At 50.5% G+C, this 25,628-nt stretch overlaps 1 protein-coding gene across 6 annotated transcripts; it reads right to left on the reverse strand.

Moving 5' to 3' along the window:
• Positions 1–7,318: 7,318 nt before the first annotated feature.
• RASSF7 (Ras association domain family member 7) lies at positions 7,319–25,158 on the reverse strand. 6 transcript variants are annotated; one of them, XM_051621899.1, is made up of 7 exons: positions 25,069–25,158; positions 12,224–12,355; positions 11,997–12,138; positions 10,863–11,767; positions 9,768–9,936; positions 9,018–9,128; positions 8,219–8,319 (listed from the first exon to the last, which is right to left on the reverse strand). In XM_051621899.1, the coding sequence occupies exons 3-7, from the start codon at positions 12,097–12,099 to the stop codon at positions 8,288–8,290; spliced, it is 1,320 nt and encodes a 439-aa protein (XP_051477859.1). In that variant the 5' UTR covers positions 12,100–12,138; positions 12,224–12,355; positions 25,069–25,158; the 3' UTR covers positions 8,219–8,287. The 6 variants fall into 6 exon arrangements, with proteins under 6 accessions (XP_051477862.1, XP_051477859.1, XP_051477857.1 ...); XM_051621897.1 differs by lacking the exon at positions 12,224–12,355; XM_051621900.1 differs by lacking the exons at positions 12,224–12,355; positions 25,069–25,158 and adding an exon at positions 12,420–12,440.
• Between the last annotated feature and the right edge of the window lie 470 nt (positions 25,159–25,628).

Below are 25,628 nucleotides of genomic sequence, written 5' to 3' on the forward strand. Positions count from 1 at the left end.
GAAGTTTTCTCATGTCTTTTGCTAGACAGCATGCATTATCAGTTCAGCAGGGATGCGGTGCTTGTTTGTGCCCAAAGTGTTTTTTCTTGAACATCAGCAGCATGGCATAAGTAGGGGTCTTACCAAACGTGCTCACTTCACCAATACACCCTCTCATTTCTGGTCTGTTTGAGGGAGGTGTGGGCAGACAGGAGCAAGCTTGCTGGCTCAATGCCTCACTCTGTGTGTCTCCAAACAAGCTTCTTCACCTCTGTGGGACTGTGCTATGCCCATCCATAAAGCGTCATCTTCAGTGCTTTCAAATCCTTCTTGAGGTGCCCTGAAGTTTTCTGCATTTCAGCTGCTTGCTTGACTGCCCGCTTGTAGGTGGGTGGGTGAGCAAGTGAGCTCCCCCAGCAGGAAGGGGTGCAGTTGTGCTGAGAACGTCCGGAAAGCCTTTGACTGCCGGTCTTTTTTGAGGGAAGTTACTGGAAGAAAACTCCCTGGGCATCTGGGCGCTTGCCCCTTGAGGCCCCCGTCCTGCTCTGGGTGCAGCGGGGCCACCCCGGGTGCGAGGCACACGGGCTCCCCACGCAGCCAGCCCGCCGGGAACGCAACAACCCAGGACAGACCCACCCGGGCCGCGGCGCGTGCCGCCAACTGCCCCCGCGCGCGCCCAACCGACCCTCCCCCCCGCCGCGCGCGCCGCCTACGTGCGCCCCGACACTGCCCTGATGGCACGGCCCGCGGAGCGTACCACGGGCTGGGCCGCGGCGGGGCGGGAGGGCCGGAGCGGAGAGGGGGAGAAGCAGCGGGGCAGAGGGGGCGCCCCGCGGGCGGCGGCGGGGCGGAGGGATGCCGCTGGCTGCCGCCGGGCCGGGCAGAAGCGGCGAGGGCGAGGAGGGGAGGGGGTCAGCAGGGCGGGGTGAGCGGGAGGCGGACGGCGAGTCAATAGATACAAATGGTTCCTCCCCGCAGCAGGGACGTGCAGAAGCGAACGCGCCGCGCCCGCCGCTGTCACTGGCGGGGGGGGGGGGCGACCCGCCCGGCCCCGCCGCTGGGCGGCCCTGCAGCCGCCATTGGGCGCTGCGGCGCGGGGGCGGGGCCCGCGGGCGGGCGGGCGGCCTCGCCATTGGCGGGCGCGGCGGGGTGGGCGGGGCGTGAGGCCGCGGCGCGAGGCGTGGGGCGGGCTGGGGCAGAGCGAGAAGTTGGCGGCGGCGGCGGCGCGGGGGGAGCGGCGGGAGCGCAGGTGAGCGGCGGCCGTGGCGGGCAGAGACCCTCTCCCCTCCCCCTCTGCCCCGGTCCTGGGGGCGGCAGGCGCCACCGGCCCCCGGTGGCACGAGGGAGCCTGTCCGGGGGGGTGGGTGCTGGGAGCTGCAGCCCTCCGTGGCGGGGCGCGCCGCGGGGCCCGGGCACGGCGCGACCCCCGCTTCCCCGCCCTATTCTTGATGTTGCCCGGTATCTCCTGTGCTGCAGGTGGCCCCGCCGCTCCCCGTCACTCTCCAGGAGCAGGTGAGCCACTGACTAACGCACATTGTGCTCTCGGCGACTCCACTGTGCGTGTGACAGCGGCTAACCTGCTCCTCGGACATCGCTGTGCGGCCGCCTTGCCTCCGCGGAATCACGCCTCGACGCCACGACGACTGTCTCCGCTCCCCAGGTGAGGGGCTCTGGTGTGCAAAGGAGTCGTCCCCCATCCAACGCCACTGTCCTGCCTGCAGCAGCTTCCCGTCCTTGGCCGAGCAGACCCTTGACTTGCAGGCGGTAAAGCAGTGCAATAAGCTGTGCTGCACAGAGAGCACGGAAAGATTTAAGGGTTCTTGCAGTGGGGCTCGGTGTGTCTGGCAGGAGCGGGACACGGCAGCGTGTGGGTGCAAAGAGTTGGGGAACAGTTGCACAGTAGCAATGGTGTGCCTCCCTCTCTCCGCTCCTGTTCTCCAAAGTAAGTAAGTGCTAGTACTCCATAACAAGTTTAAGAGATGCTTCATTCCAGCTTGTGACGTCTTGATACCCAGTCTGTGACTAACTGAACGGCTATTGCCAAGGGTGTGTTAATAGAAGAAACCATGCCTGGTATTGCCCCGGATGAGTCACCTTTAAAGAGAGACTCTCTAGTCTGTTAAATGAAAAGCAGAAAAAAGCCTTGCTGTCTTTCGTTGCTCTTTTGGTTCCCATCCTGACCTTCGCCTTTGCGCTTGCCTCTTTCAGCTTCATGTGCCAGGGCTCTAATGCCCCCTCAGCCCTGGCTGGGCACTGGCAGAGCTGCCTTGTGTGATTATGCTGTGGTGTCCGACAGGGGACTCTGACTTCATGGCCCTGAGGAGCAGGAAGACAAGCCTGGCAGGAACTCCTCCAGCTGCCCAGGGTGGCTGTCACTAGAAACAGAGGAAGTGACAAAGCAGATTGCTTCTTCTACAAAGTTCTCTCTTGCAATTTTTGGGCTGGTGAATAAGCTTTTTTTTTTTTTTTTAAAAAGTATATTTTTTGAAGTGCAATGCAGCTTTATAAGCAGCTTAAGTTTATAATATCAGCTAGGATTCACCACAGCCTGCTGAGTTTCCCTGAAAGGGCTCAGGTATTCTCTGTCTTGCTTTGGCTGCTCATGGGTAGCCCTGGACCATTGTAACGGCTTGATCTGAAGGAACTGGCAGTGCTCTGGTCAGTAAGTAGTTAATTGCACAGAAGACAGAGTAACAACCTCTGTACAAAGTCTCTTATGAGAAGTTTTGCCCGTCTGCATCTCTCCTGCCTGTGCTCATTTGTTGTTTCTCCTTCTGGGTCCTAGAGGAGCATCTGCACAGACTGGGTGAGTCCAGGGTGCTCAAACATGCTGGAAAGAGAGGAAAAACACATTAATTTAGCAAAGCTGCTTTCACGCTTGTTCAGAAACCAAATGGGTCTTTCTTGATGGCGGTGGGTGGGATACCACTTTAAAGCTTTTTCAAGCCCGAGAAGGTTTTCCTCCTTCCTAGCTGCCCTTCATCTTCCCACTGCTGGTCTCGAGCAGGTGGGACTGTGGAGTAGCCATGTGGAGAGCCTGGAGAGGGGGGAACCTGGTGCAAAATACACCTGTGTATAATTGTATCCACAAGTTTAAATTGAAGCCCTGCAGTTCCTTACCACCCCATTTCATAGGTAACTGCACACATAACAAACTTGTATCTGAAAATGAAGGTTCTGTGTTTCTCTTAGAAGTGTGTTTTAGAACAGTGCTGCCCTATGACTAACCCATGGAGATGCCACTGGCAGAAGTAGCTCCATGGCAAGCCTGGCAAGGCTTGTCCCCATTCTCATGTGCAGCGCAATGGTATGAAGGCTTCCAACTTCCTGCTAGCTACAGAACCATCCTGTTCAGCTCCAGTAAGCAAAGGCAAAGGGGTTCAAGTGTAGTTCGTTTTGTTTTGGTTTTTTTTAGTGTGTGTCTTTCTCCAGTAAGCTGGGGGAGGAGTATACAGCTCCATTCCTGTTTTTAACATTCTTGTGGCATGATTCAAAACTAACCTGCTGCCCTGACACCTGAAGCCTTCAATAAATGGTGTGAAGTAAGTGTTTGGATGCTTATTACTGTAATGTAGGGTGCCATACCAGCTGAAGAGAAAGGCTGTGCCTGCTCACTGACAAATCTGATGGCATCCTGCATGCCTCCCATTTCTTGTTGCTTCTATAGCCAGTGGAGGTGGCTTGAAAAAGGAGAGCGGAAGGATGCGACTTGGTTGTCCCTCAAGTGGAAACACCAGCATTGGTGACTCCCCCCCGTCCTAGTCCAAGAGCCCCAGAGTGCTCCCAAGTGATGAGAAAATACACCAGGGCTAAGATGCCCTTTATTTAATGTTTTTCAGTAGCTAATAAGCAGATTAGTTAGATGATACTTAGCCTGGTAACAAGAGTAGTAGAGTGCTAAGAACTGATGCTGTAAGATTTTTGGGGAGTGGCAGGGGTGTGCCTTACAGGAGGGGAAGATGCTGAATGTTAAGCTGTTTCTCAAAGATTTTTTTTCCTCGTTTCAGCACTTTGCAGAGGGAAGTGAGCAGGCCTAATGCTTCAATCACTGCACTAGGAAGCAGCTATCGTGTTCTGTCTATAATGTGTGCCAGTGGCAGATGCTACCTTGTGAGCCTCGCTGAAGGAGCAAGCTGGCCTGTGAGGAATAGGGGGAGTACATAAATTGTTTAAGAGAAAGTCAGGGAAGTCAGTTAGTTAAATGCAAACAGGGACTTATATAATACATCCTTAAAAAAAAAAAAAAAAGTTATTCTGGCAGGAGGTTCTGTTGGGAGAGAAACTTGCTCATCCATAACAAGGAAATTTCCCAGCCTCCTCTACCGCTTTATGGTTTATTTTTTTCCAGGGCAAGGTAGATTGCTCTCATTCTATACACTGAGACAGATGAAGGACAGTCATCATAGGGAAAGCAGACATCGCTCCCTACATGGATGTGCATGCCAGTTCATATAGTTTCTCTTCTCCATCTGCAATGAACTACTCTTGTAGGAGCTGTTTACCGAGGAGTAAGAAGCAAAGTATCTGTACACAAAACCAACAGGCCATTTTCTCCTCCAGTCATTCATACCTTTCATTATGTAACTGGTGCTGAAACATGTGCTTTAAAAGCTGCTTGCTTCTAGGACTTCAGATGAAATTTAGGCAGGGACCCAAACCCTGAGGGTTACCAGACTCAAACACCGAGGGTAGCTTCTCCGAAACTTGTACAACTGTGAAATGGGGGTATTTCAAGTGTCTGCAGTTGTGCTTCCCCTGACAAACTGTACTGACCTATGGCAGTGCTGGTGCCCTGACCATCTGCAAAGGATGCCTGGCCTAATGAGACAACACAGGCCAGGGTACATGGGGGAGGAGCTGGGAGCTATTTCATATGTCATATTAAAAAAGAAAATAAATCACATAGTGCAGAGAAGAGCCATAGGGAGGCTGCAGGTGAATTACTCTCCTGAGCGGTGCCTTGAGCTGATGGAGCTTGCAGGTAGCCTGCAGATTTATTAAAAAAAACAAAACAAAACAAAAACTGGGACTGGTAAAAACTGGTAAAAAACAGGCATATCCTCCGCTTTGTGGTTTTTGGGTGGCACTGAAGCTGTCAGTGAGAAGCACCTGAGGAGGGAGAAGCCCTTGAAGCCCATTCCTGCCTGCTGCAGGTAAGGAAGCTGTACCTCAGCGCCTGAGAGATGCAGGGCCCCAAGTCCCCACTTACCTGGGCACAGCATCCTCCAGCCACCCAGCATGCTTGGATACCTGCCTCGACTGTGACCCAGTTGTTTCCAGTATGCACCATACGCTGGGCTTTTGGTTTGTTTAAGGGAAGAAACAATAATCTATTTGTTTTGTTTTAATCTTGTAACAATGAGTAATTCCTTCCTACTGCTCTGTAGTGCCCTAGAAAAGGAAAGCATCATCTCCACTGTATCAAGAAGGCTTCTCCCAGGGCATAAAATTTTAATTAGGAGCAATCACGCAGCCTTGAAATGGGAATTGCGAGCAGCAAAGAAGTCAAACCATCAATAAAATATTCAATGGTAGAAATGTATTATTGATACAGCCTTTAGAGCAGACAAAAGCAGAAAGGCAGGGGAGCCAGAGTGGGTATCAAGCCTCCCTATGTTAAATAACGCATGGGGACCTGCATGCTTATGTGCTGGGAGGAATATAGGTCACTTGTGGGTGGGGAGTTTCCTAAGGTAATAAACCAGTTTGATTAATGCCTTTCCCCAGCCTTCCCCTCCCACTCCCCCCACAGGAGAGGCATTAATCAAACTCATTTATTACCTTACAAAACACTGCTGCCTTTGCAGCAGCTGGGTGATGGTTTGTAGGACACAAACAAAAACTGCAAAATGCCACAGCCATGAGATAAAAAACCAAAGCTTGCCTTGACCACAGAGCTCTCCCTAACCCCATGCCTGATTCTCACACCTTGACAGGGGACATGGCGGAGTTATACTGTCCCACATTCCATGCAGCAGTTGCAAATCCTGCATCCCAGCTAAGGGGCATCAGCTGCAGGGCCAGAATTTGCTGTGATATATATTTTGTTAACCCTTATTTTTCTCCTCCCCAAGAAAGACTGCTGCTGGCATGGCCTATAGGATCATGGCTAAACAAAATAACCTGCAAAATTAATAAACAAATACTACATAAGCAGAAGCACAGGGCAAAAATCCCATGCAAAATCAGAGATTTAAATTAATTTTCTGCCTCATTTTTCCTGGTGGATGGTGCCACAAATTATGACCCTTTTAAATTCCATTTATTTTGCAGAAGGCAAAGCTTGAAATGCAGCCCAAAACTGATCAAAGATCAGTTTTTTAAGCTGTGGAGATCAGTTTTTCAGGGCAGGTGGAGGACTTTGTTTAACATCCCAGCATGTTAATGGCAAGTGGGTTTTCAAAACCACTTTTTGGGTATTTCCTCCCCCCAGCCCCCAGCATTGAGAATCTCCATCACTCTCCTATTCTTAGCAAGGTGAAGTCTCATTTTAAAAGCAAGAGAGTCCAAAAAGTAAGTGCAAGAATCCTAAAATCAAGCAAGCACAGGAGAAATTCCTTGATGTTATTTTAACTCATTTTCCCCAAGGTATGTGATTTAAGGAAAGAGTAGGGGGGGAAATGTGTCCCCCCCAAAAAACAACAAAACTACAACCAAACAAAACCACCCTGATTCAAAAAAGACATCTCTGAAATTGCATCTCCCCACTGCAACAGCTCTCCAGTTGTAACTGGAGACACATCTGCACCAGCACTCTCCCAGTGAAGTAAACTTTAATCCTTCAGTATTACTTGACCAAGTGTGGTGGCACCTCAAAAAACAGCTTTGAGAGAGCACATCCCCAGGGACCAGAGCCCAACAGAGCTTCAGGAAAGATACTGATAGGAACAGGAGCTGATTTTCTCACTTGCAGTTATCCATGTGCAGACAGAGGGGCATGAAGGTGAATAGGTTTTCCCCTTACCTGCTCCTATCTGCAGGTGAGTGCCACCCTCTTCACCTCCTGTCCTAAAATGCTTAAAGCTGCTGCTGTGCATTATTAAAATGCTGCCACATTTCATCCCAGAGATTGCCACCCTCTCACAAGAGACAGGCTTCATCCACTACTTGTAAAGAACTTTGTGATTTACAAAAAAAGAAAATAAGAGCAGCATGCAAGTAGAGATGCAGTCCATAATAAAATACTTACAGCCTTTATTTGGCAAATGGAAGGAGGTGGCTTAGAAAGGAAGGAGGTGGTTGCGGGATGCACAAACTGCTCGGACATGCTCATGAGGCATCAGACCAGGAGCTGATGGGGACAGCCTGCTCTGGGCCATAACAGCACACTCACACCTGCTTTGCTCAAATCCTTCCCCAAAGCTTTATTGAAAATTGAAACCAAGGCATAGAGGATTACATTCGTATGAGGAAAGTGGGGTTTTATGGCAAACACTGTGCCTGAGTCACATTTTTTTGCATACAGTGTGTTGAAAACAGACTCAAGGACCTCCTGGACAAACTCAACCCCTCCCACAACTGCTCTGGTTTTTCCAATTAAAATGCAAGGAGACCAAGACTAACTACTGGCCATCAAGTAAAAATAAAATAAAATAATCAGTAAAAAAAAAATAATCAGTTAAATGTCACCAAGAGTGTTTCAGTCCTGCTCCCCACTCACACCACCACTGGGGAAGGGCTCATTCTGTGATTTTAATTAAAAAAAAAAAAAAATCAGTTGGGAGAATTAAGTGAATTTAGGATAGCCCCTGCTGTGTGTCCCCTGCTCCCTCAAAGCCTGATCTGTGGCACTGTGGAACAGGGGTTGCTACTACAGGTTTCTTATCGTAAGAAAAACAGGAGGGAAGAAATTTGTCTTAAAGCTACTCTTGTGCCTGCTGTGCAGCCAGTGAAGAGGCTGTTTTGCTGCAGTGAGATGCTTTAAAACCCATTAACTTGCTCCAGCCAGGCAGAGCCTCCAGGCAGGTCTCTACCACAGCTTCACCACCCTAATCAAAGGAGCAAGGACTTTTCCAAATGCATTATGAGTCGTTTGAGGAGGCTACACAGAACAGGAGCACCACTGTTTTCTGTTGAATATAGAAAGCACTTAAAAAAAATAAAAAGGTGTTGCTTCCATCCACAGGAAAAGAGGGTTGTTTTGTGTCATTGGTCTCTGGTTTTATTTTTCAGTCTGTAAAAATACTCTGTCTGGCCGTCCACATCCATTCACAATATAAAGCAGTAAAAAAAAAGTATATATATAGCATACAGTTTATTTATACAGTTACACTTGCAAGGCAATTGATCCTCTCCTGGCTGGGCCCTTCTACCTCCAGATGCTCTGCCTGGTTGATACAACTGCAAGACAAGACAAAAACAACCTAAGCAACCCCATCTTGGTGGGTGAACACTCACATAAAGAAAAGGGGAATGGAAAACAGGATGTATGCAAGCACAGAGCCTGGCCTGGGAGATGGACATGCAGATGCTGTGGCATCAGGTGAGATGGGGATGGATGTTTTAGGCCATGAGGATGGCAGCAGGGTTTTGCTGAGGGGATGGTAGTGTGGGCTGGAATGGGATGCTGGGATGCAGGCAGCATAGCCATGGCAGGAAGGGACACCACAACTTGCTTTTGCTGCACCCAAACACGAGGTGCAAGGCTGGTGCCACAGGAGGTGGAAGGGGTTTTGGGGTGAACTGGTCCCCAAAAATGGGGTAAAAGATGGGAGACAAAGCCACCCTGTCTTAACCTTAGCAAGGTCTTAGCCCTGGGGGATGCAGGGAGGCAGGAGAGGGGATGAGGAGCATCCTCTGCAGCTCCAAACAGAGCAGAGAGCTGGACTGTCAGCATGTGAGTCCTTGGCAGCAGTGCAGAGGCTGCCGGAGTGTAAGCTTTGCTCTTCCTAATGGCATCTATAAATAGTTGTGGCCTCATGCTCCCAGCACATATTTGATCTCTGCAGCCTGTTTTGGGCAGCAAAAGCCTCTCCCCCTTCCCACTCATCCTCATCAGCCCAGCTCACACTCCTAAGGGCCCACTGGGACATACGCACCCTTGGGGTTCAAGCTGGACACCAGAGGCTCTGGCAGGGTCCTGGGATGGCTGAGGAGCTGCTTGGTGTTGACCTGGGGAGGTGAGTCTGCACCGGTGGTGGGAGGAAAACCTATGGGATGGGGAAAAATGCCTAGCTCAGGCAGGACTCATGCCTCCCACACTCACCAGGCACATCCACTGCAGTGCCATGGGCCAGCTACATCACCCTGTCCAGGTGCTCCAGAGGAGCAGGTCCCTGTTTTATCCTGTTCCATTCCATGGGAGCCCCCTGCCACCTCCTCTCATCACTGTGAGGATGTGGCCCTGCACATCATGCTTGCCTTTCCCTCACCAAACACAAAGAGGTCAGCAGTGTCCAGAACCTGTTCCCACCAGCCCACAGGGGCTGATGCTGGCCCCCTGGTTTTTCGCCAGTGATGCCATGGTGGCAAGCAGCAATGCTGCAAAGGAAAGCTCCCCACAGCCACCCCAGCTCCAAAAGCAGCAACGCAGGATCCAACCTCTGAGCACAGCTATGAGCAGCCCCAAGACTTCAACGGGGAGGAAGAAATTGCCCCGAGGCCAGTAAACCTCAGAGACCCACTGCAGTGAGCAACTACTATGCCAGCACTGAAACCCTCATCCTGCTGCCTAACCTCAGCACCCGGGGCAGAACTGGCCAGACTGACACCCTTGGAGGGGGAAACAGGGAGCAAACAGGGGTCCTGCAGAGCAGCCCTCGCGGCCGAGCCTGCAGCAGCGTGCTGACCTGCGTTGCTCCGGCAGGCTGGCAGCTCGCTCGGGCTCGGCTCCGGCTGGGCGTCCTCCTCAGACCTGGCCTGCAGGATGGTCACCGTGGCCCCCGTCTGCTGAATAAACTGCTGCAAATTACACTGCCTCAGCTCCTTATTTAACTCCTCCAGTTCTTGGGTCTGGGCCTGCAAAACACACACCGAGTGGGGGACAGGGTGAGCCCCATGTCCTTCTGCATGCCCCAAAACCAGCTGGCAAAGCTCACGCTGCCAGAGCTGGCGAGGGGAACCTCGGGGTAGTGCATCTCGGCCTCCTCCCTCCGCGGGCCTGCGGAAGGCGTTGTTCTGGGACCAGCCCCACTTTGCTGCGTCTCCACAAGAGGGCGCGAGCAGCCGTCAAACGCCTCCGGCCGCCACGCGGGAGTGGCGGGACAAACGGGATGCTGGAGCCGAGCTGCGGGAAGCATGGCTGCCCTGGGGAAGGGCAGCTACCACCGCCTGGCTAGGCAAACACTCGTCCCTTTTGGTTCACAAGACGGGACCCAGCGGGCGGAGAGTGGGCATCATGCAGTGCCTGGACCATCTGACACTGAGGGGCATCATCAGCCCCCACGGCTGCCATCTCCATGCAGCACCTCACAATGAACCCCAGCCCTTGCACAGCTTGCATGGTCAAAAGGCTTCATGCACAGGCACCATAGGGACCTGCACTGCCCCGCTCCATGGCTCCTTATTCCAAGATGACATTGACCCTTGCATCAACACCACCAACCTTACACATGGACCATTTGCTCCAGCACCATCATCTGTGCTAGAGTGGGGTGATGCTGTGTTCCCTGTGCACCAGCCAGCAAAAGCCACAGCCCAGATGCAGCTTGCATGGAGACTGATGGATGTGGGATCCTGCATCAGCCAGGAGAAAGCAGTGGTGTCTCCCCAGCAGTGGCCACTGCCACTGAGCTAACTCCATGCACCTAGCCCCATGCTCACCAGCCAGGTGGGGCAGGACCAACCCCACTCAACTCATTGGTCCCATGCCCCTGGAAAACTGGTCCCATCCCCTCCTGAAGGTTCCACCACCCCATGAGGCCTCTCAACCCAGGCCTATGTACCTGCAAGTTCCTTTCAGCTTCCTCCAGGGCCTTCTCCACACTGGCCAGGTTGATTTCCAGCTGGGTGCCTTGCTTAACCTTGGCCTCCAGGTCCCTTTTCATCTTGACAGCCATGTCCTCCAGCTCTGTGGGGCTAGGCGCAGGGGTTGCCTTCCCCCTCTTGGCCCTCTCAGCCATCTCCCACTGGATTTCCTTCTGCAGGGCTTCGGTCCGGGCACTCAGCTCGTAAATCCTCTGAGTATACTCCTCCAGGTCAGCCCGTAGACTCCTAACCCTCTCCTGCCGCTCCCGCTCACACTCCTTCTCCAGTCGGAGCTCACTCTGCCAAAATTCCTCCTCGCACAGCTCTGTCTCATTCCTCTGCACCAGGTGCTCCAGGTAGAAGATCTCATCCTCCTGGCTGTCAAGCTGGTTGTGCTCCCAGAGCTGTAGGTCTGTCTCTAGGGTGTCCCTGAGGGCCTCCAAAGAATGCAGCTGCTCCTGCTGCCACAGCACCCTCCTAAACAGCTCATCCTTGGAGGGCTGAACAACCCCACTGCTCCCCATGTCCATCCCTTCCCGCATTTGATGCCTCCAGCGGCTCATGGCAAATGGGTCACTGGAGCCTGTAGGACCCAAGTTGAAGGTCATGGATTTTTTTGGCTCCCGGGAACGGGATGCATCCATGCAGGCAAGCCTAGGCTTGATGGGCAAGCTGGCCCGGATAAATGTCCTCTCAGGGACTTGGGGAGTGCCCTCCGAGGAGGGTCGTTCAGCCACACTGGGGCCTGTCCGCCGCAGAACAAACTGCACGTCGTTGGCATACTGCCCACACTTGGCCAGCAACTCCAAGGGGCACTCCAGGGGCAGCAGCTGCCGCTCCTTCTCTCTCAGCCTCTGTACCAGCATGTAGCGGCCTGTCTGACCTGCAGGGAGGAGGTTACCACATCAGATGGGGAGAGCCGTGGCCAGTGATGGTGTACCAAAGCTGCCACCCCACAGGCAACAGCTGGTGACATCCCGACCACCCCAGGGCAGGACACTGACCCACCCAAGGTCTCCTCTTTCCAGCAAGCACCGGGATATGGGGCGTCCCCTCAGCAGATGCGTCCACCCAAAAAGAGGCATCCCACCCAGCTGATACAGATGGCTCACCAATGGCCCGTGCCAAAGCGATGACCACTTCTTGGCAGGTGGTTTGCTCCGAGACACCACAGACAACCCTCTGGATCCCATCTACCCAGACCTTCAGCTCCATTCCCACGGATACTGGGCCTCAGGCGTGCTGGGTCATTGGCTGTGGGGAGAAAAGAAACCAGGTTTCTGTCCCAGGCCACTAACAAGGAGTAAAAGATGCTCTAAGAGCAGTGTCATTAAATCACCTTTAACACCAGTATCTCATAAGGTGCATCCTAGACCAAGCAGTTACTTGCTGCCACCTTCCCTCCATCTCTGTGGCTCTCACTGTGCACAAACTGCGCTTTTGTTGATATTATTAATACAGTGATGTTCATCTGCAAGAAAACCAAAAACAGAACAACCCTTTTTTTTTTTTATGTCTGGGCAGTGGGTACATACCTTTCCATGGTGGGAAATGATGGGGTTTGTACTCCTGCATGCTGCCCAGAAGTAGATGCTCAGGTTATTTCTGCTGCAAATGCAGATATTTAATGGGGTTGTTGGACTTTCACTGTAATTTCTCTGACAATTTGTCAGGGAACCACCAGCGGATTTTTCCAAACAATATTGGAAAAGGTGAAGAAACTGCAGGCTGCCCACCCTTGCCATGAGATATTGAGAGGAGGTGCAGATAATGCACATTTTAATCTACTTACCTCTATCTCAATTTATCAGAGAGGGATGAAGAAATTAAAATAAAACCTCTGCACAACAATGTGACTAAAGGTGGGGTTTGGAAGGGGAAATCGGGCACAAACACCTGCAGTGAAGCCTGGGTTCCTGGAGATGCTCTGCCCAATACCAGGGCCCAGCCTGACGCCCATCCCACGGTTACTTCTCCTGCGTTAAAATAACACCTATTAGCCTGGGCACACCCAACTCCTGCCTCTTCTAGTGGCTCAACAACTGCAACAGTCTTTAAATAAAAAAGATTAAAAAAATTAAGCACAAGCTGTAAAGAATTCAAATGTTTGAGCTTATGGTGTTTTTCAACACCATGCAAAGATGTATTTTTTTTCCCCTGTAACAATGTTTTTTCTAGCATCAGGCTTGTCTGAAAGCCCCCAGTGGAGTAGCATATATGGGAAATTTCGAGGCCTTCCGTCCAGAGGGTCCCAAACCACTTTCTCAACCTAACCAGGCTCGCTGCAGTCTGTCCATCCCTCAGCTCCAGCTCTCCCATGTTTGCAGCCAGGCTGTCAGAAAGCTACACCTCGGGTTAAACACCACCACTTGCTTATTTTTTGTTGCTTGCTTGAGTAACCAAAGGGAAGGCTCAAAGGGTCCCACCTCCGGTCACGACTAAATTCAGCCATGGTGCAAGAAAGCCGGGGGCAACTGCGGAAGATACAGCTTGGGGGGGGCTGTTTCCTGTGGGCGCTGCCGGTGCCACCCCCTGGCCCGCCTCTGAAACGTGGGCATGGAGCAGCCGCCACAAATACCTCAGTGCTGAGCTCATGTTTGCCTTGGCTGGGCAGCCAGGAAAAACTGCTGGGGGTGAAGGGCACCTTGTGCTCGGCTGACCTCCATGTGAGCCCAAACCCAGTTAAAATTTGCAAGACTTAGCCCAATTCCATTTTAAAGCTGCATTTTGGCACCACTCCTCACACCCTGTGCATTCAAGGCTGCAAATGGCCCCCATCATGGAGCAAAGGCAAGTGTCACCAGGGCACCACTGAGCTCACCCCAAAGCCACTATCCTCCCCCACCACAACACCCTAACATCAAATTTGGGGTGGAAACACATCCCAGGGAGCACTGTCCCCACTCCAGTCAGGGACCCGACTGACATTGAACTTGCTCTGACCCTGCAGGGGAGGCCAGGAGCTTAAAAATATATAAGAAAAAATAACCCAGCCAGCTGAGTCGTGTTACACAGCCTCACCTTGCCCCCAAAAAATCCAGTGCTTTCAAATGCCACTGGGTGTGGAATGGCTGCCAGCACACCAGGCCCCAGCACTTGTTTGGGTTCAAACTCAGCACCAACTCCCAGCCCCGCCTTGGCAATCATTTACCATTAACCAGTCCTTGGCACAACACCATCACACAGCTGGGAGCAGTGGTGGCCAGCTTTTCTCCCAATAATGGGAAAATCTCTCCGAAAAGCAGCTAGCTTTCCCTCCCTGTTGCATGTCCCCCAGCTGCAACCCCTAGCATCCAAAAAAACAATGGTTTTTATTACTTCTTTAAAAACCTTGCAAGTGCAGGGCGTGCCCATTAACCAATCACTCACTGTAACCTCTGAGGTTTTTGGAGGTAGCCGTCCCTAGCTCACTCCTGGATACAGGATGTTATCTGCCCCCTTGCCACGAAGTGGCAAACACAGCTGGTGGCTGTTTCCCAATCTGCCTGCCCTCCTCATCCCAGCCCACCCAAAACCAGCCTGGCTGCCCCTCTTGCCATGGAACCCTGGGCTCATGAAGGAGCTGAAGGGATGAATGCAGCTCATCCTCCTCTGGGGGGAACCAGCAATGTTCCTTGCATCCCTCTGTCATTGCTCAGGAGGGACATCACAATGTGAACACAGCGTCTCATCCCCAATATCCCACTGCATCAGCATCACCCCGATTCATAAAAACCCACTCTAAAAGCCACCAGGCAATACATCCCAAAATCTCCAACTTGCCCCCAGCATCACCCCCCTTGTAGCATGCATCCTCCAGCTCTCTACCATCACTTCTAAAAATCAATTGTTGTGGGGCAGTCTCATTGTTCCATTTGTAAATATGACCTCCCTCTCCCTAGGCTTTGCTGCTGACCCCCTACTTTAATTAGTTGCTGCCTTTGTTACACCATCAGGTAATGAAAAGGGCTTTTTTTTTTGGGGGGGTGGGGGGATAAGAATCACTTTTCTTGGGAAGAAGCACTTAGCACGGTTTCCAGCTGCCTCTGTATTCGAGCTAGGAGCTCACTTTGATCATGAACTAGAAAGTGCAGGCAGCTGCTGGGCCCTGCTGTCTGCCCTGAAAATAGCACAGGGGAACAAGCAGGTGGCTGCAAGCACCAGGATGTGTGAGAGCTGCTCCCAAAAGCTGCTCTCATTCTCTCATTTTTTTCTTCCCCCCGCCATGGATTTCTAAATAACTTTTTGGAAGCAGATTAACAAAGTGACTAATTTTCTGCTCCCTTCCTTGTGTGATGGATCCTAAAATTGAGGGTAGGGATGATTCATACTACGACTTCAACAAATTTACTAACCGGGAGTTGGAATTTCAAATGCTGACACACACAAAATTAACAATCTCAGGTCTTGCAGCTTTATTTTGTTTCCTGGCACTGCTATCTCGTAGCCTCCCTGAAGCTGTCAAGCTAAAAAAAAAGATGAAGGAGCACTTCTGTGCATGTGGGAGGATGCACGTTCTGCACAGCTCCTGCAAAACACCATCCTGTTGGCTGCTGGCACTTGCAAGGGTTCAGTGATCTCCCTGAACCTGAAATAATGTCCAGCCAACCAAGAAAATTTGCCACTCTCCTTACAGACATGAGGAGCACCACCAATTTACAGGGACCCCTCCATGTCCCCTACTGGGATTCTCAGAAGCTTCCAACCAAGGACTGCATATAACTTGCAAGTGCCTTTCTCCCACACCTCCCTATACACAAGAAGCAAAACAACAACAACAAAAAAAAACCAGTTAGGAAAACCACACTAATTCTGCTCAAAACTGCAAGGCCAGCTGCAACCCAAATCCCAAAGTATCCAAAACACCTCTACCAGAGCTCCTAAGAGCACTGTCCAGGCATCCTGCCAGCCCCAAGGTTTCACTCATTTTTGAGGCTTCACTTGCCTCCTTTGCTACACCCACCCAGCAGAGAGCTGGGTATAGGGCTGGGCAGGCAGGAAAGCAGCAGCACAGGGAGACCTTCCCAGCAAGCCTAATAAAAACTGCAAAAAGCTAGAAGACTAGCCTTTTGGGTCAGTGTTTGGGCTGGGGGTAGGGTTATAAAGACTCATAATTAATCAATAAAGATGTATTTGTACTTAAGAACAGGCCATGATGAGCCCACCATCCAAGAAGGGCCAAAGTGTCCATGGTGACCAACACCTCTTGCATCCTTTTGGATGTGCTCTAAGGGAATGCTGGGGTACCCTCGGTCATTTTATTCCAGTTTTGAACCTGACCCTGTTCTTCCTCTCCCACCCAATGTGAGAGGGGATGCTCATCCCTGTTGCATATGGATACATGAGTGAAAAAACATAACCCCAACACATGAGTAAACAGCAATTGATGAGTGGAGAAGGGGGAGTGACCCTATGCTGCCATCCTGCATGCTAGAGTGCTGGCAGGCTGGCTGTGACTCATCCTAGATCAGATGCTGTGGTGATGCATCCAGCATTTATTTAATGCTTCCTGAGGTCCCTCTCTGCCAGAAGCACTGGGCCTACCTTCTAGGTATCAAAGGGAAGAGATGGTACTTGCCCACATGCCCTGTGGCGTGACAGAAGCCTCCCCGTTACTCAGGCGTGGAGAAGTGACCCAACCTGGAGAAAACACACAGGAAATTGATGCTTCCTGAGGGCACAGCAGGTTGGAGAGGATGGGCTGTGCTCCAGGCTCCCCTACAGCCCATTGACAGTGTCCTGCTGTAGGCCCCTTTTTTGGGGCCGCATCATCTGCCCTTGGCTGGGGTGTTGCAGGGGTAAGGAGCAGCTCTGCTGGATGCCACACTCAAAAGGTTGAGGCAGTGGCCAAAGGTTGTCAGGGAGATAGTTCCTGTGCTGGGTGGAGATGATCAGCCGTGGCAAGGCTTGATCCTGTGGCTCTTTCTGGGCTGTCAGGTTCATCCACAGTTCTGAATGAGCTGTCTGTGCTGCACACTCAGGCAACTACCAATGCTCACTGCTGTAACAGCAGGGAGCAGTGGACAAAGCCCTGCCCACAGCCACATGATGCAGAATCTTTCCACAGTGCCATGCTCAGCCTGAGGGTGCTGGCTCCAGGATCCTGAAGGGAAAACATCTCCTGGCCCAGTGCAAAGCAGCCAAGAGGGCAACCTACCAAAGACGTCATTGTTTTCTCCTACAGTGTGGGGGCCATGGTGTGGGCAGGACAGAAGTACATGGCTCCTGCCCCTAGGGCAGCATTTTTTTTAAATGGGTTACTTCATCCCAGTGCAAAGAGTTGACAGGGGTCAAACAAGCTCAAGAGGTGATAACCAAGTCCTACCAAGTGGTCACAGCCCAGGGAGGCTACTCTTTATCTTTCCCCTGTCACAGGGAGGGTGTGCAAGCATCAGTCACACCTCAGGCCTATGGAAGGTAACAGCTCTTATGAAAGGCAGCTGCAAGCACCCAGGAGCAATGAAGCAGCAGGCACTGGGCTCCAATTCACACCCAAGCAGCTTACTCAGGCATGGCTGTAAAAATCCTGGCATCCTTTGGCCCCCCATCATGCCCTGTCCAAGTCCCAGCTCTGCCATGGAAGCCTGAGAGCAAGCTCTAAAAAAAAAAATATATATATATTAAAAAAATAAATAAATAAATCAACAAATTGCTGCAATCAGTAGTTTCAAAACTGCATGAAGGCTTTGTGGACTCTGATTTTCTGTCCTTCCTCAGCTGGAGAAATCCCAGCTGGGGACATGGATATCCACTGCAAATGTACCCCAAAGGTGCAGCTTTACCAGGGATGTGCAGATGGATCCCAGCCCATGCATATCCCTGCACTCCACCATGCTTTGTTAGCAAGCAGCTTCTGCTGAGGGTATCTTACAATGCATAATGCTCTCAGCATCTGCAGAGGTTCCATTCATGCTTCAAGGGCTTTTTGCACCCAAAGGAGACTGAAAGGCTAAGACTAGGAAAGCTGAGTCCCGTGGCACTTGCATCACTGAAGAGCTGAAGCATCACTTGAGCTTGAAATGTCAAAGTCTTGCGGCACCCCAAGGGGGACCTGTCCCACATATTAGGATCTTGCAGGAACTGCCCAAAGAGACAGATTTCTGAAGAGCCATAAGCACCATGCCAGCAATTTCCATTCAGAGCAAAACAGATGCTTTGGGATTTTTCTCTTCCACTTCCCAGAATTACAGACCCATGTTAACATGCCTGACGTGTAACAGTGAGGTTTGCTGACACCAAACAGGGTGGGAAGAGCTGGAGACAAATCCTGCCACACAGGATGGAATAGGCCTCAGGGTGACAGCCTTCATCAGGGATTTAGGGGAAGTAGGCTCACACCCTGGCTGATGCAGAAGCAGGTCACTGAGTCCCAGCTCCACATGCAAGGATTTATCTGTTTTTCTCACCCAAGCTTTTGGGTCTGCTACAGTATTCGGCCTACACGAAGGCTTAAAAAAGCACTGGCAAGGATCAGGGAAATCTTCCCCCTCCTCTTAAACAAGCCAAAGTTTGTGGCCATGGCAGGCCAGCATCAAGAGCTATGGTGAAACATCAAGGATCTTGGGTAGTGATGACATTTCAGGGATGTTTACTAGCCAGTCCACCTTGCAGATGAGCAACCAAGTGAAAACTCATTATAAATTAAAAGCAGCAAAAAAAAATAAAATACATCCACCTACTGCACACACTCACATTACAGTGTTTCAGGCTGGAAGGATCATCTTCCTCACCATAATGCATCATATTTCTCCCTTGCAGCACTAACGGTTACCATCCACAGGGAGAGAAAAGCTGGCATGGCTGGCTAGTGAAGTCTGCCATAAAGATGAAGGCTTGCATGGGAAACATTAGCAGCATCTGCTATTGCTGTAACTATTACACTAACTTCAGACACACAAGTGAAGAGCAACTTGATGAAAGCAGCTCAGAGTAAATTCATAGTTTCTTCTCAAGGGGGCAAAGCAAAATTAGTGACAACATGCAGATTAGAGGGGAAAGAGAAAAGGCTTTTGCACCAACACACTCCTTTTCTCATGTGCAATTGAACTCACCTGGACACTGAGCCCAGGAGGAGCAGGGGAAGTATTTAGGTGTTCAGGTCCCAGCACAGGGACAAGGCTGGGTATAGATACCTTTGTGTTCTAGGCTGACCTAAAACTATTACCTTTATTTTTAATACAAAAAGTGTTTGCTCTTCAGCTGTCAAGACATTGCTGTACCTGCAGCCGCTGCCCAGCTGTGAGCCCCAGTGCAGCAGCTCGCACCAACTGCCTGCCTTCCTCAGGGGATGAATTACAATCCAGATCTTAAAAGCCAAGCTCTGAGAGGTATTTGCCAGACCATCTACACACAAACACAATCCTGGCACACAGCTGCCATCAGATCCAGCATCTTCACTGCATTAATCTTCCACAGCGGTCACCTGATGCAATTTGTGAATATTCTCTGTTATTACACACAGACCATTCCCCAAGTCAGAAAACAGCTTATGTGTCTCATCACACAGGACACAAAAGGAATGTTGCAAATCTGGAGATGCAAGAGCCTGTTCAAGCCTTGGAAATACTCCGAAGTACCTGCTTTCTCCTCTCCAGCCCAAGAGGTGGTTTAATTCCCTCCAAGTTTCCATTTTTTCCTCCCTCAAGGGCAAGACCAAAATGGGAAAAACCTGACCAATGGGTCTTTTTCAATGCCTCTGGAAGAGCCAGAAATTACCCTCAAAGTGCAGCTTCTTCATGATACCTGCCTGGTCCAGCCCAGAGGACGAGATGCACCTTGGCAAGTAGACAGGGCAAGCAGACACAGGCACTGACCTGCCACGCTCCCTGTCTCATCTCAAAGTGATCAAGGACTTAATTTCTGTAGGATTACAGGAAAATTAAGGCTCTGTGCCTGTCCTCCAAGTAGTACCAGGGACAGAAAAAAGCAGAATGACCTACAAATCTTCTCTCCAAAGCCTGCCTTCTAGCCTCCTTCAGAAGAGCTGGCATAAGCCATCAGCAATCCTCTTTCCACTCCAGTTCTCATCCTAGAGGAGAGGGTAATTAACAAATTAGCAAATGCAAAACCAAGGATAAACCTTCCAGATTTTATTTCCACTTCCAGGATAACTCAGTTTCCCACCCCACTTCACAAATCAGTCACAAGACAAGGATGCACTGCTGCATTTCTGGAGGAGAGGATGCACTGATGAATATGCAGGTTATGAATATGCCATGGATATTTATTTATAATTTTGTAGGATTGAAAAGGCTTTTAATGACCATTTGCTGAGAGATGAAACAGCTCCTTTCTTTCTCTCACATAGAAACAGACAGAGTCAAATTAACAAGACATCCAGAAATAATCCAGGCTGAAACCTTTGATAAGATACTCAGATATTTTAGAAGTCTCCGCTTTTATGCTACGTGGCACATGATTCATTAGGTGGAAAGGTGATATCAATTCCCACCTGAACCCACCAAGAGATAATAAGTTCTTTAAAGCACTAAAATGGAGGCACATCTCCGGAGAGGGAACTCAGTCCCCTATCTGGCACTAAAATGCAAGGGCCATCCATTGAGGGGTACAAGTCAGTCACTGTACTTCAACAAACAATGGACATCATGGCTATGTGACCAACTTCAACCCCTGAAACCACGTTGCTTGGAGGCAGACCTCTGGCTGAAGGGGTTTCAATGCCAGCAAAAGGCACCATCTCCTGCTTCACACATAGGTGTCCTTCTTACAAACACTGGGGTTTGAGGGCTCTGCTGGCACTCAGTAATACCTGAAGGATCAGGATAGGATGGGAATGAGTGCTGGAGACCACACCAGCCCTCCTGCCCGCATTTAGAAGGAGATGCAGTAAACATACCTTGTTTTTTTCAGAATAACTTAGTAGCTTAATCCTCATGCAACTCATGCTAACCTGGGATAACTTTGGGGAAACAGAGTCTTTTGAACCCCCTATCCCAACTTCTTTATAATACCAGCAGGTCATTAAAAAGCCAAACTAATTCAAAGAGAACAGCACCAAGTCCAGTGTCACAGTCTAGGCAATCCTCAAACTACATTAAAACACTCAAAAAATTACTTGAGGTGAAGTAGTTCTCAACATGCAGCATATCAAAGATGCGAGGTGGTGTTGTTTCTAGTGCATCCACTTCTGGGCCCCAGGGATATTTCCCTGCCAGATTGGGAGAACAAATGTCCTTTCACAACATAAGATTTTGAGTTTGTAAGATTTTTAAGATGACTGGAAAGAGCAACTTCAGAAAACTTTATGTCCAAGAAGCATGGGGGTTCACACAGGAACCAGATAGCAGCTATCATGACACACAAAGAGGTAAAAGTCCATCACCCAGTCTACCCAGCATTCCCACTGCAAGTATGTTTGGCTCTTTGCCAAAAGAGCCAAATGCAGAAAGGAGCATTGCGACCTCCAAACACTGCCAGAATTTGGAAAAGAAAATAAAATTAGTAAGTGAAAACAGAAACCACAGCACCTCAAAAAAACCCAACCCATCTTTAATCTAGAGATATCTGTGGTGTTCATCCAACCACCTGCACATCACCAGCAGCGTCAGGCAAGCATTCAGGGACAGAGACCAGCTCCCTGCTGCATACTTGCACCTCCCAGGGAAATCAATATTCCCAGCATGAATCACAAAACTAGGAAGAACCCTAAAAAATGCTTTCCTCTCAATCTCTCAGCTGTGCAGCTTCACAACACCAGCTGGGTGCTCCTACCTCTTGCCAATTGCTTTGCCAGACTGGCAGGAAAAGCAGAGAGCAAAGGGAAAGCTGCTGCTCAGCAGGCTTTTCTGCTGTCCTGGGTACTCTCTTATAAAGGTGCTGTAAGTGCTGCCAAAGTTCTTGCACTCAGGATCACAAAGCTAGGGACCTCCATGGGGGACCCCGGTCCCCAAAAAACTGTTCAGAACACTGTGGCATCCCATTGCCACTCTTTACAATTACACAGGAGACACTTTGGGGGATATGGGAAGGTCTGAGCATGCGGCTCCAAAGACCAAGAGCTCCAGCAGGTCCTGTGCTGCAACAATGTTATAAAGCAGCAGAGGAAGCCTTCCCAAATTCAGGCAGTGCTCAACTGCCTCTAAGTTTCCAGTTCAGGCCTGATCCACCCATGTCTTCAGGTGAGAAGTGTTGCAGGATTTTTTTGGTTGTCCTTTTTTTTTCTGTGTGTGTGGTTTTTTGTTTGTTTGTTTTTGTTTTTTAAGCAACAAGTTATTCTAGAGGACTAGCCTGGGGCAGCTGGAAGCAGCCAAGCCCTCAAAAAAGTGCTGACTCTAGTCCACAAAAAGCCAGATAATCAGCTACTTTTAGAAGCTCATGAAACTTGGTATCTGAAAACTGGAAGGACATAAAATTGTTAGCAATCATTTACAATAATATGATTTTGTTAAAAACCTTCAATGGAGACATGCTTACGCCTTAATTTGACTACACAGGTTTACAAGGGCATGGACAAGTTGAGCCAGATGAAGGAACTTCCCTTAAAAAGATGCTCTTAAAACCAACACATGTATACAGAGCTAATACTTAAAAACATCCCTCCCACCTTCATTTAAACTTGGGCATAGAGCAACCCATCGTCAAGCAGCAGTCAGACTTATTCCTAGCTCACCACAGCACCTGACATCGTACAACTCAAGGAAATGCTCTGCTCCAGAGCCTTGGCACATACATCACAGCCTCAAAGCCAGGTAGGATCAACCCCTTGTTTGGATTTGGTCCCAAAACATCACCACCACCCTCAACATGTGGGGGGACAGCAGAGTTTAGGCTTGGGTCACTTCCAAGCCACCACTGCAGGTCTTCCCATAGCAGAAGACACAAATGGGACAGGGGAGAGAGAGGTGGAAAAACATGGATGAAATTAACTTACTGGGGACCCTAGCAGATGCACTAGGGCACTATTTCTCTGCAGCACATGGCAACAGTGAAAACAACCATAACATACCTCCACTATGTATGTGGACAACACAGGTTACCAGAGCAGACCAGCTTCTACCCAACCCCATTTTACATGCAGTCCCCAAAATAATTCTGCACAGAAGCTCCCTTATTTGCCTGGGTGCAGTAAATCCCTGTACCTTCAGCAATTACACGACACCACCATTTGTGGTCAAGTCATATTTCAAGAGTGGGGAAGGGAGCACCCTGGGACGATTCAGACTGGCCACTGCCGCACTGTTTCGGCCAGCTGCCCCCTGCTGCCAAAAGGTTTGGTCCAACCTGGCAAGCTCCCCAGCATGCTTGCTGGGGCCTGTGGGTATCCCAAACTCCCAAGAGAAGCTGTAACTCATGTTTCTTAAACATAAGGAAAAAAAAACCTTAGTTCTTAACTTGTTTAATTATCTCAGGTTTCTCAGGTTCCCCCCCTCTTAAGCCCTTGGTAGAGCTAACTCCCACAATCCCCTTGTACTCATTTGCAGAATTTTATTTCTTAGAGCAACCAGCATACCCTTGCTAGAAAATTCCAGGGTGCAGGACCCCTGGGCCTGCAGTCCTCAATGCTGCAGGGTGTGGGGCACTGGCAGACATCTCCAGCCTCACAGCTTTCTTTGAAAAGGTGGAAGAAAAGCTTTAGGAAGAGGTACACACTTCTTGATTTCTTGCTACTTCTTTCAAGAGGGTGTGGGGAAGCCAGCAGAGCTATGCCAGGCACCAGTGTTTAGGCTCTCCTGGCAGATAACTGGGATGTAGGAGGATTCCTGACATTCCAGTGGCACCAGCAGAAAGTAAGACCATCCCCACTTCCCCGCAGCCCCTCCCCAAGCAGACACCCCTGGCAAAGAAGGCAAGCAGCTTTAAGATACGCTTCCTGCTCATAACCAGTGCACACACACACACAAATTTGCTCTCTTCTCTGTAAGAGCTGCAATTCTGCATGAGGAGCACAACCCCCTTCAGCTACTGTGTGAGGTAAATGGATGGGTGCACATAGCAACGCTGCTCCATCCTGACTGCATCCAGCACCCCACCATTTGACAGCTGAACTCTGGCCTTCATGCTGCTACGTTTCCAAAGCCCAGCGCCTGCCCGGCAAGCCTTGGCAGAGCACCAAATCAGAGCCAACACGTGTGCCATTAGCATTGGCAGCCCTGGCTTACTGTGAGAAGCAGCCAAAGCTCCTGTTTCACCTCTTTGGATCATTTCTCACCCCTTTCCACCTGCCTCTTCCTAATTTCTCCTAATATCAACCATCCCAAGGGGAGTGCTGTGGCTGTGACCCCTTCTTCCACGCAATTCCACCCTCAAACCTACATTTTGATTTTTAATGTGCAATCACAAAGTGCTGTTGCAGGGCAGGGAAAAAGCAGGGAGAGGAGTTTGTTCTCTCACCCGCAGGAGGACACAACCAGTTACGAAACAACCTGCTGGCAGAGTTTGCAGAAGGCATCAGAAGTATGCAGAGGAGAGCCAGGCTCTTATCGAGGAATTTAACCCCTCTCCTCAGGGAGTTGGAGATGTCTCTTAAGACAGGAAGGACAGCTTTGCCCCATGGATGCTGAATGCAAGGGGAAGTTCCTGGTGTGGGTAGCTGCGACCCCACGACACCTCAGCTGCTCCTCCACCGTGGGCTCCAGCCAATGTTTTCAGTGCTAAGTGGGACCACAATACTGCTCCTTTGAGTAGGGCTTGAGTAGGCCATGTTGGTGGCAGAAGCTCCTGGGGATACTAGTGCCAGCTCCTGGAGCCCCAGGCACGCGAGAGGCAAAGCCACCCGGTGTCCAACCCACCAGGACATGAGAAATGCGGCACCAGGCAGGTGGCAAAGGGGCTTGGGGTCTTGCCAGTGGCGAAAGCTGCTCCCAGTCATGCCAGCCTAGGCTCTTGTTCAGGGATCTAGGGTTTCTGTAGGCACTCTGCCCCCAGGGCATCCCTGCCCCCCTCCGGATACACCCAGGCAACCCCCAAAATAATGGGGTTATCTGCCGTTGCTGGTGAGTCCTGCCAGCTCGGTGACATGCTGGCTATCCCGGGAATGGCTCATTCCGGGCAGACCCGAGGTCAGCGGCCCCGACGCTGCTGCTGCCGCAGCAACACCCGCCCTCTCCGGGGCTGCTCCCGGCGGTGCCGGCGCGGCAGCGAGCACGGCCCAGCCCGGCCGCGCCGCACCCCGGTGCTGCAGCGCAGCGCCAGCCCCTCGCCGGGAGCGGAGGGGAGGCCCGGCCCGGCGCCCCCGCCCACACTCACCTGCTCCCGGCCCGGCCACGGCGCAGCAATTCCGGCTGCAGCTCCAGCTTCTCTTCCCGGCAGCGGCCGCTCCGCCCCGCAGTGCCGAGCCACGGCGACCTGCCGGCCCAGCGCCCCGCCCCGCCCCGCCCCGCCCCGCCAGGTGCGCCCCGCCCCGCCCCGCGCCGCGGCCATAAGAGTCCTTGGCTCTTAAAAATAGAAGTCTCACATTCCCCCTCTTTTAAATGGTCTTATTAAAAAAACCCAACAACTCTAAAATTCTTCTTTTTTAGGTCTTAGTTTCTCCTTTAAAAAAAAAAAAAGTTTAAAATTCTCCTTTAGAAATAAGTCTTCAATTCTCTTGTAATTTTTTAAACAACTCTAAAATTCTTATCTCTTGTCCTAAGGTCTTAAATTCTCCTTAAAAGAAACACCAGTCTTAAAAAAAACCAAAATACATTCTCATTTCAGTTTTGAAAAAGCTTTTTAAAAAATTGTTGAAAAATTTAAATCCTTATAATTTTTTTCTAAAAATCTTAAATCTTCTCCATAAAAACAAAACAAAACAAAACCCAAAAATA

This window comes from Apus apus, chromosome 5, assembly GCF_020740795.1.
Source record: "Apus apus isolate bApuApu2 chromosome 5, bApuApu2.pri.cur, whole genome shotgun sequence".
Classification (NCBI taxonomy): Eukaryota; Metazoa; Chordata; class Aves; order Apodiformes; family Apodidae; genus Apus; species Apus apus.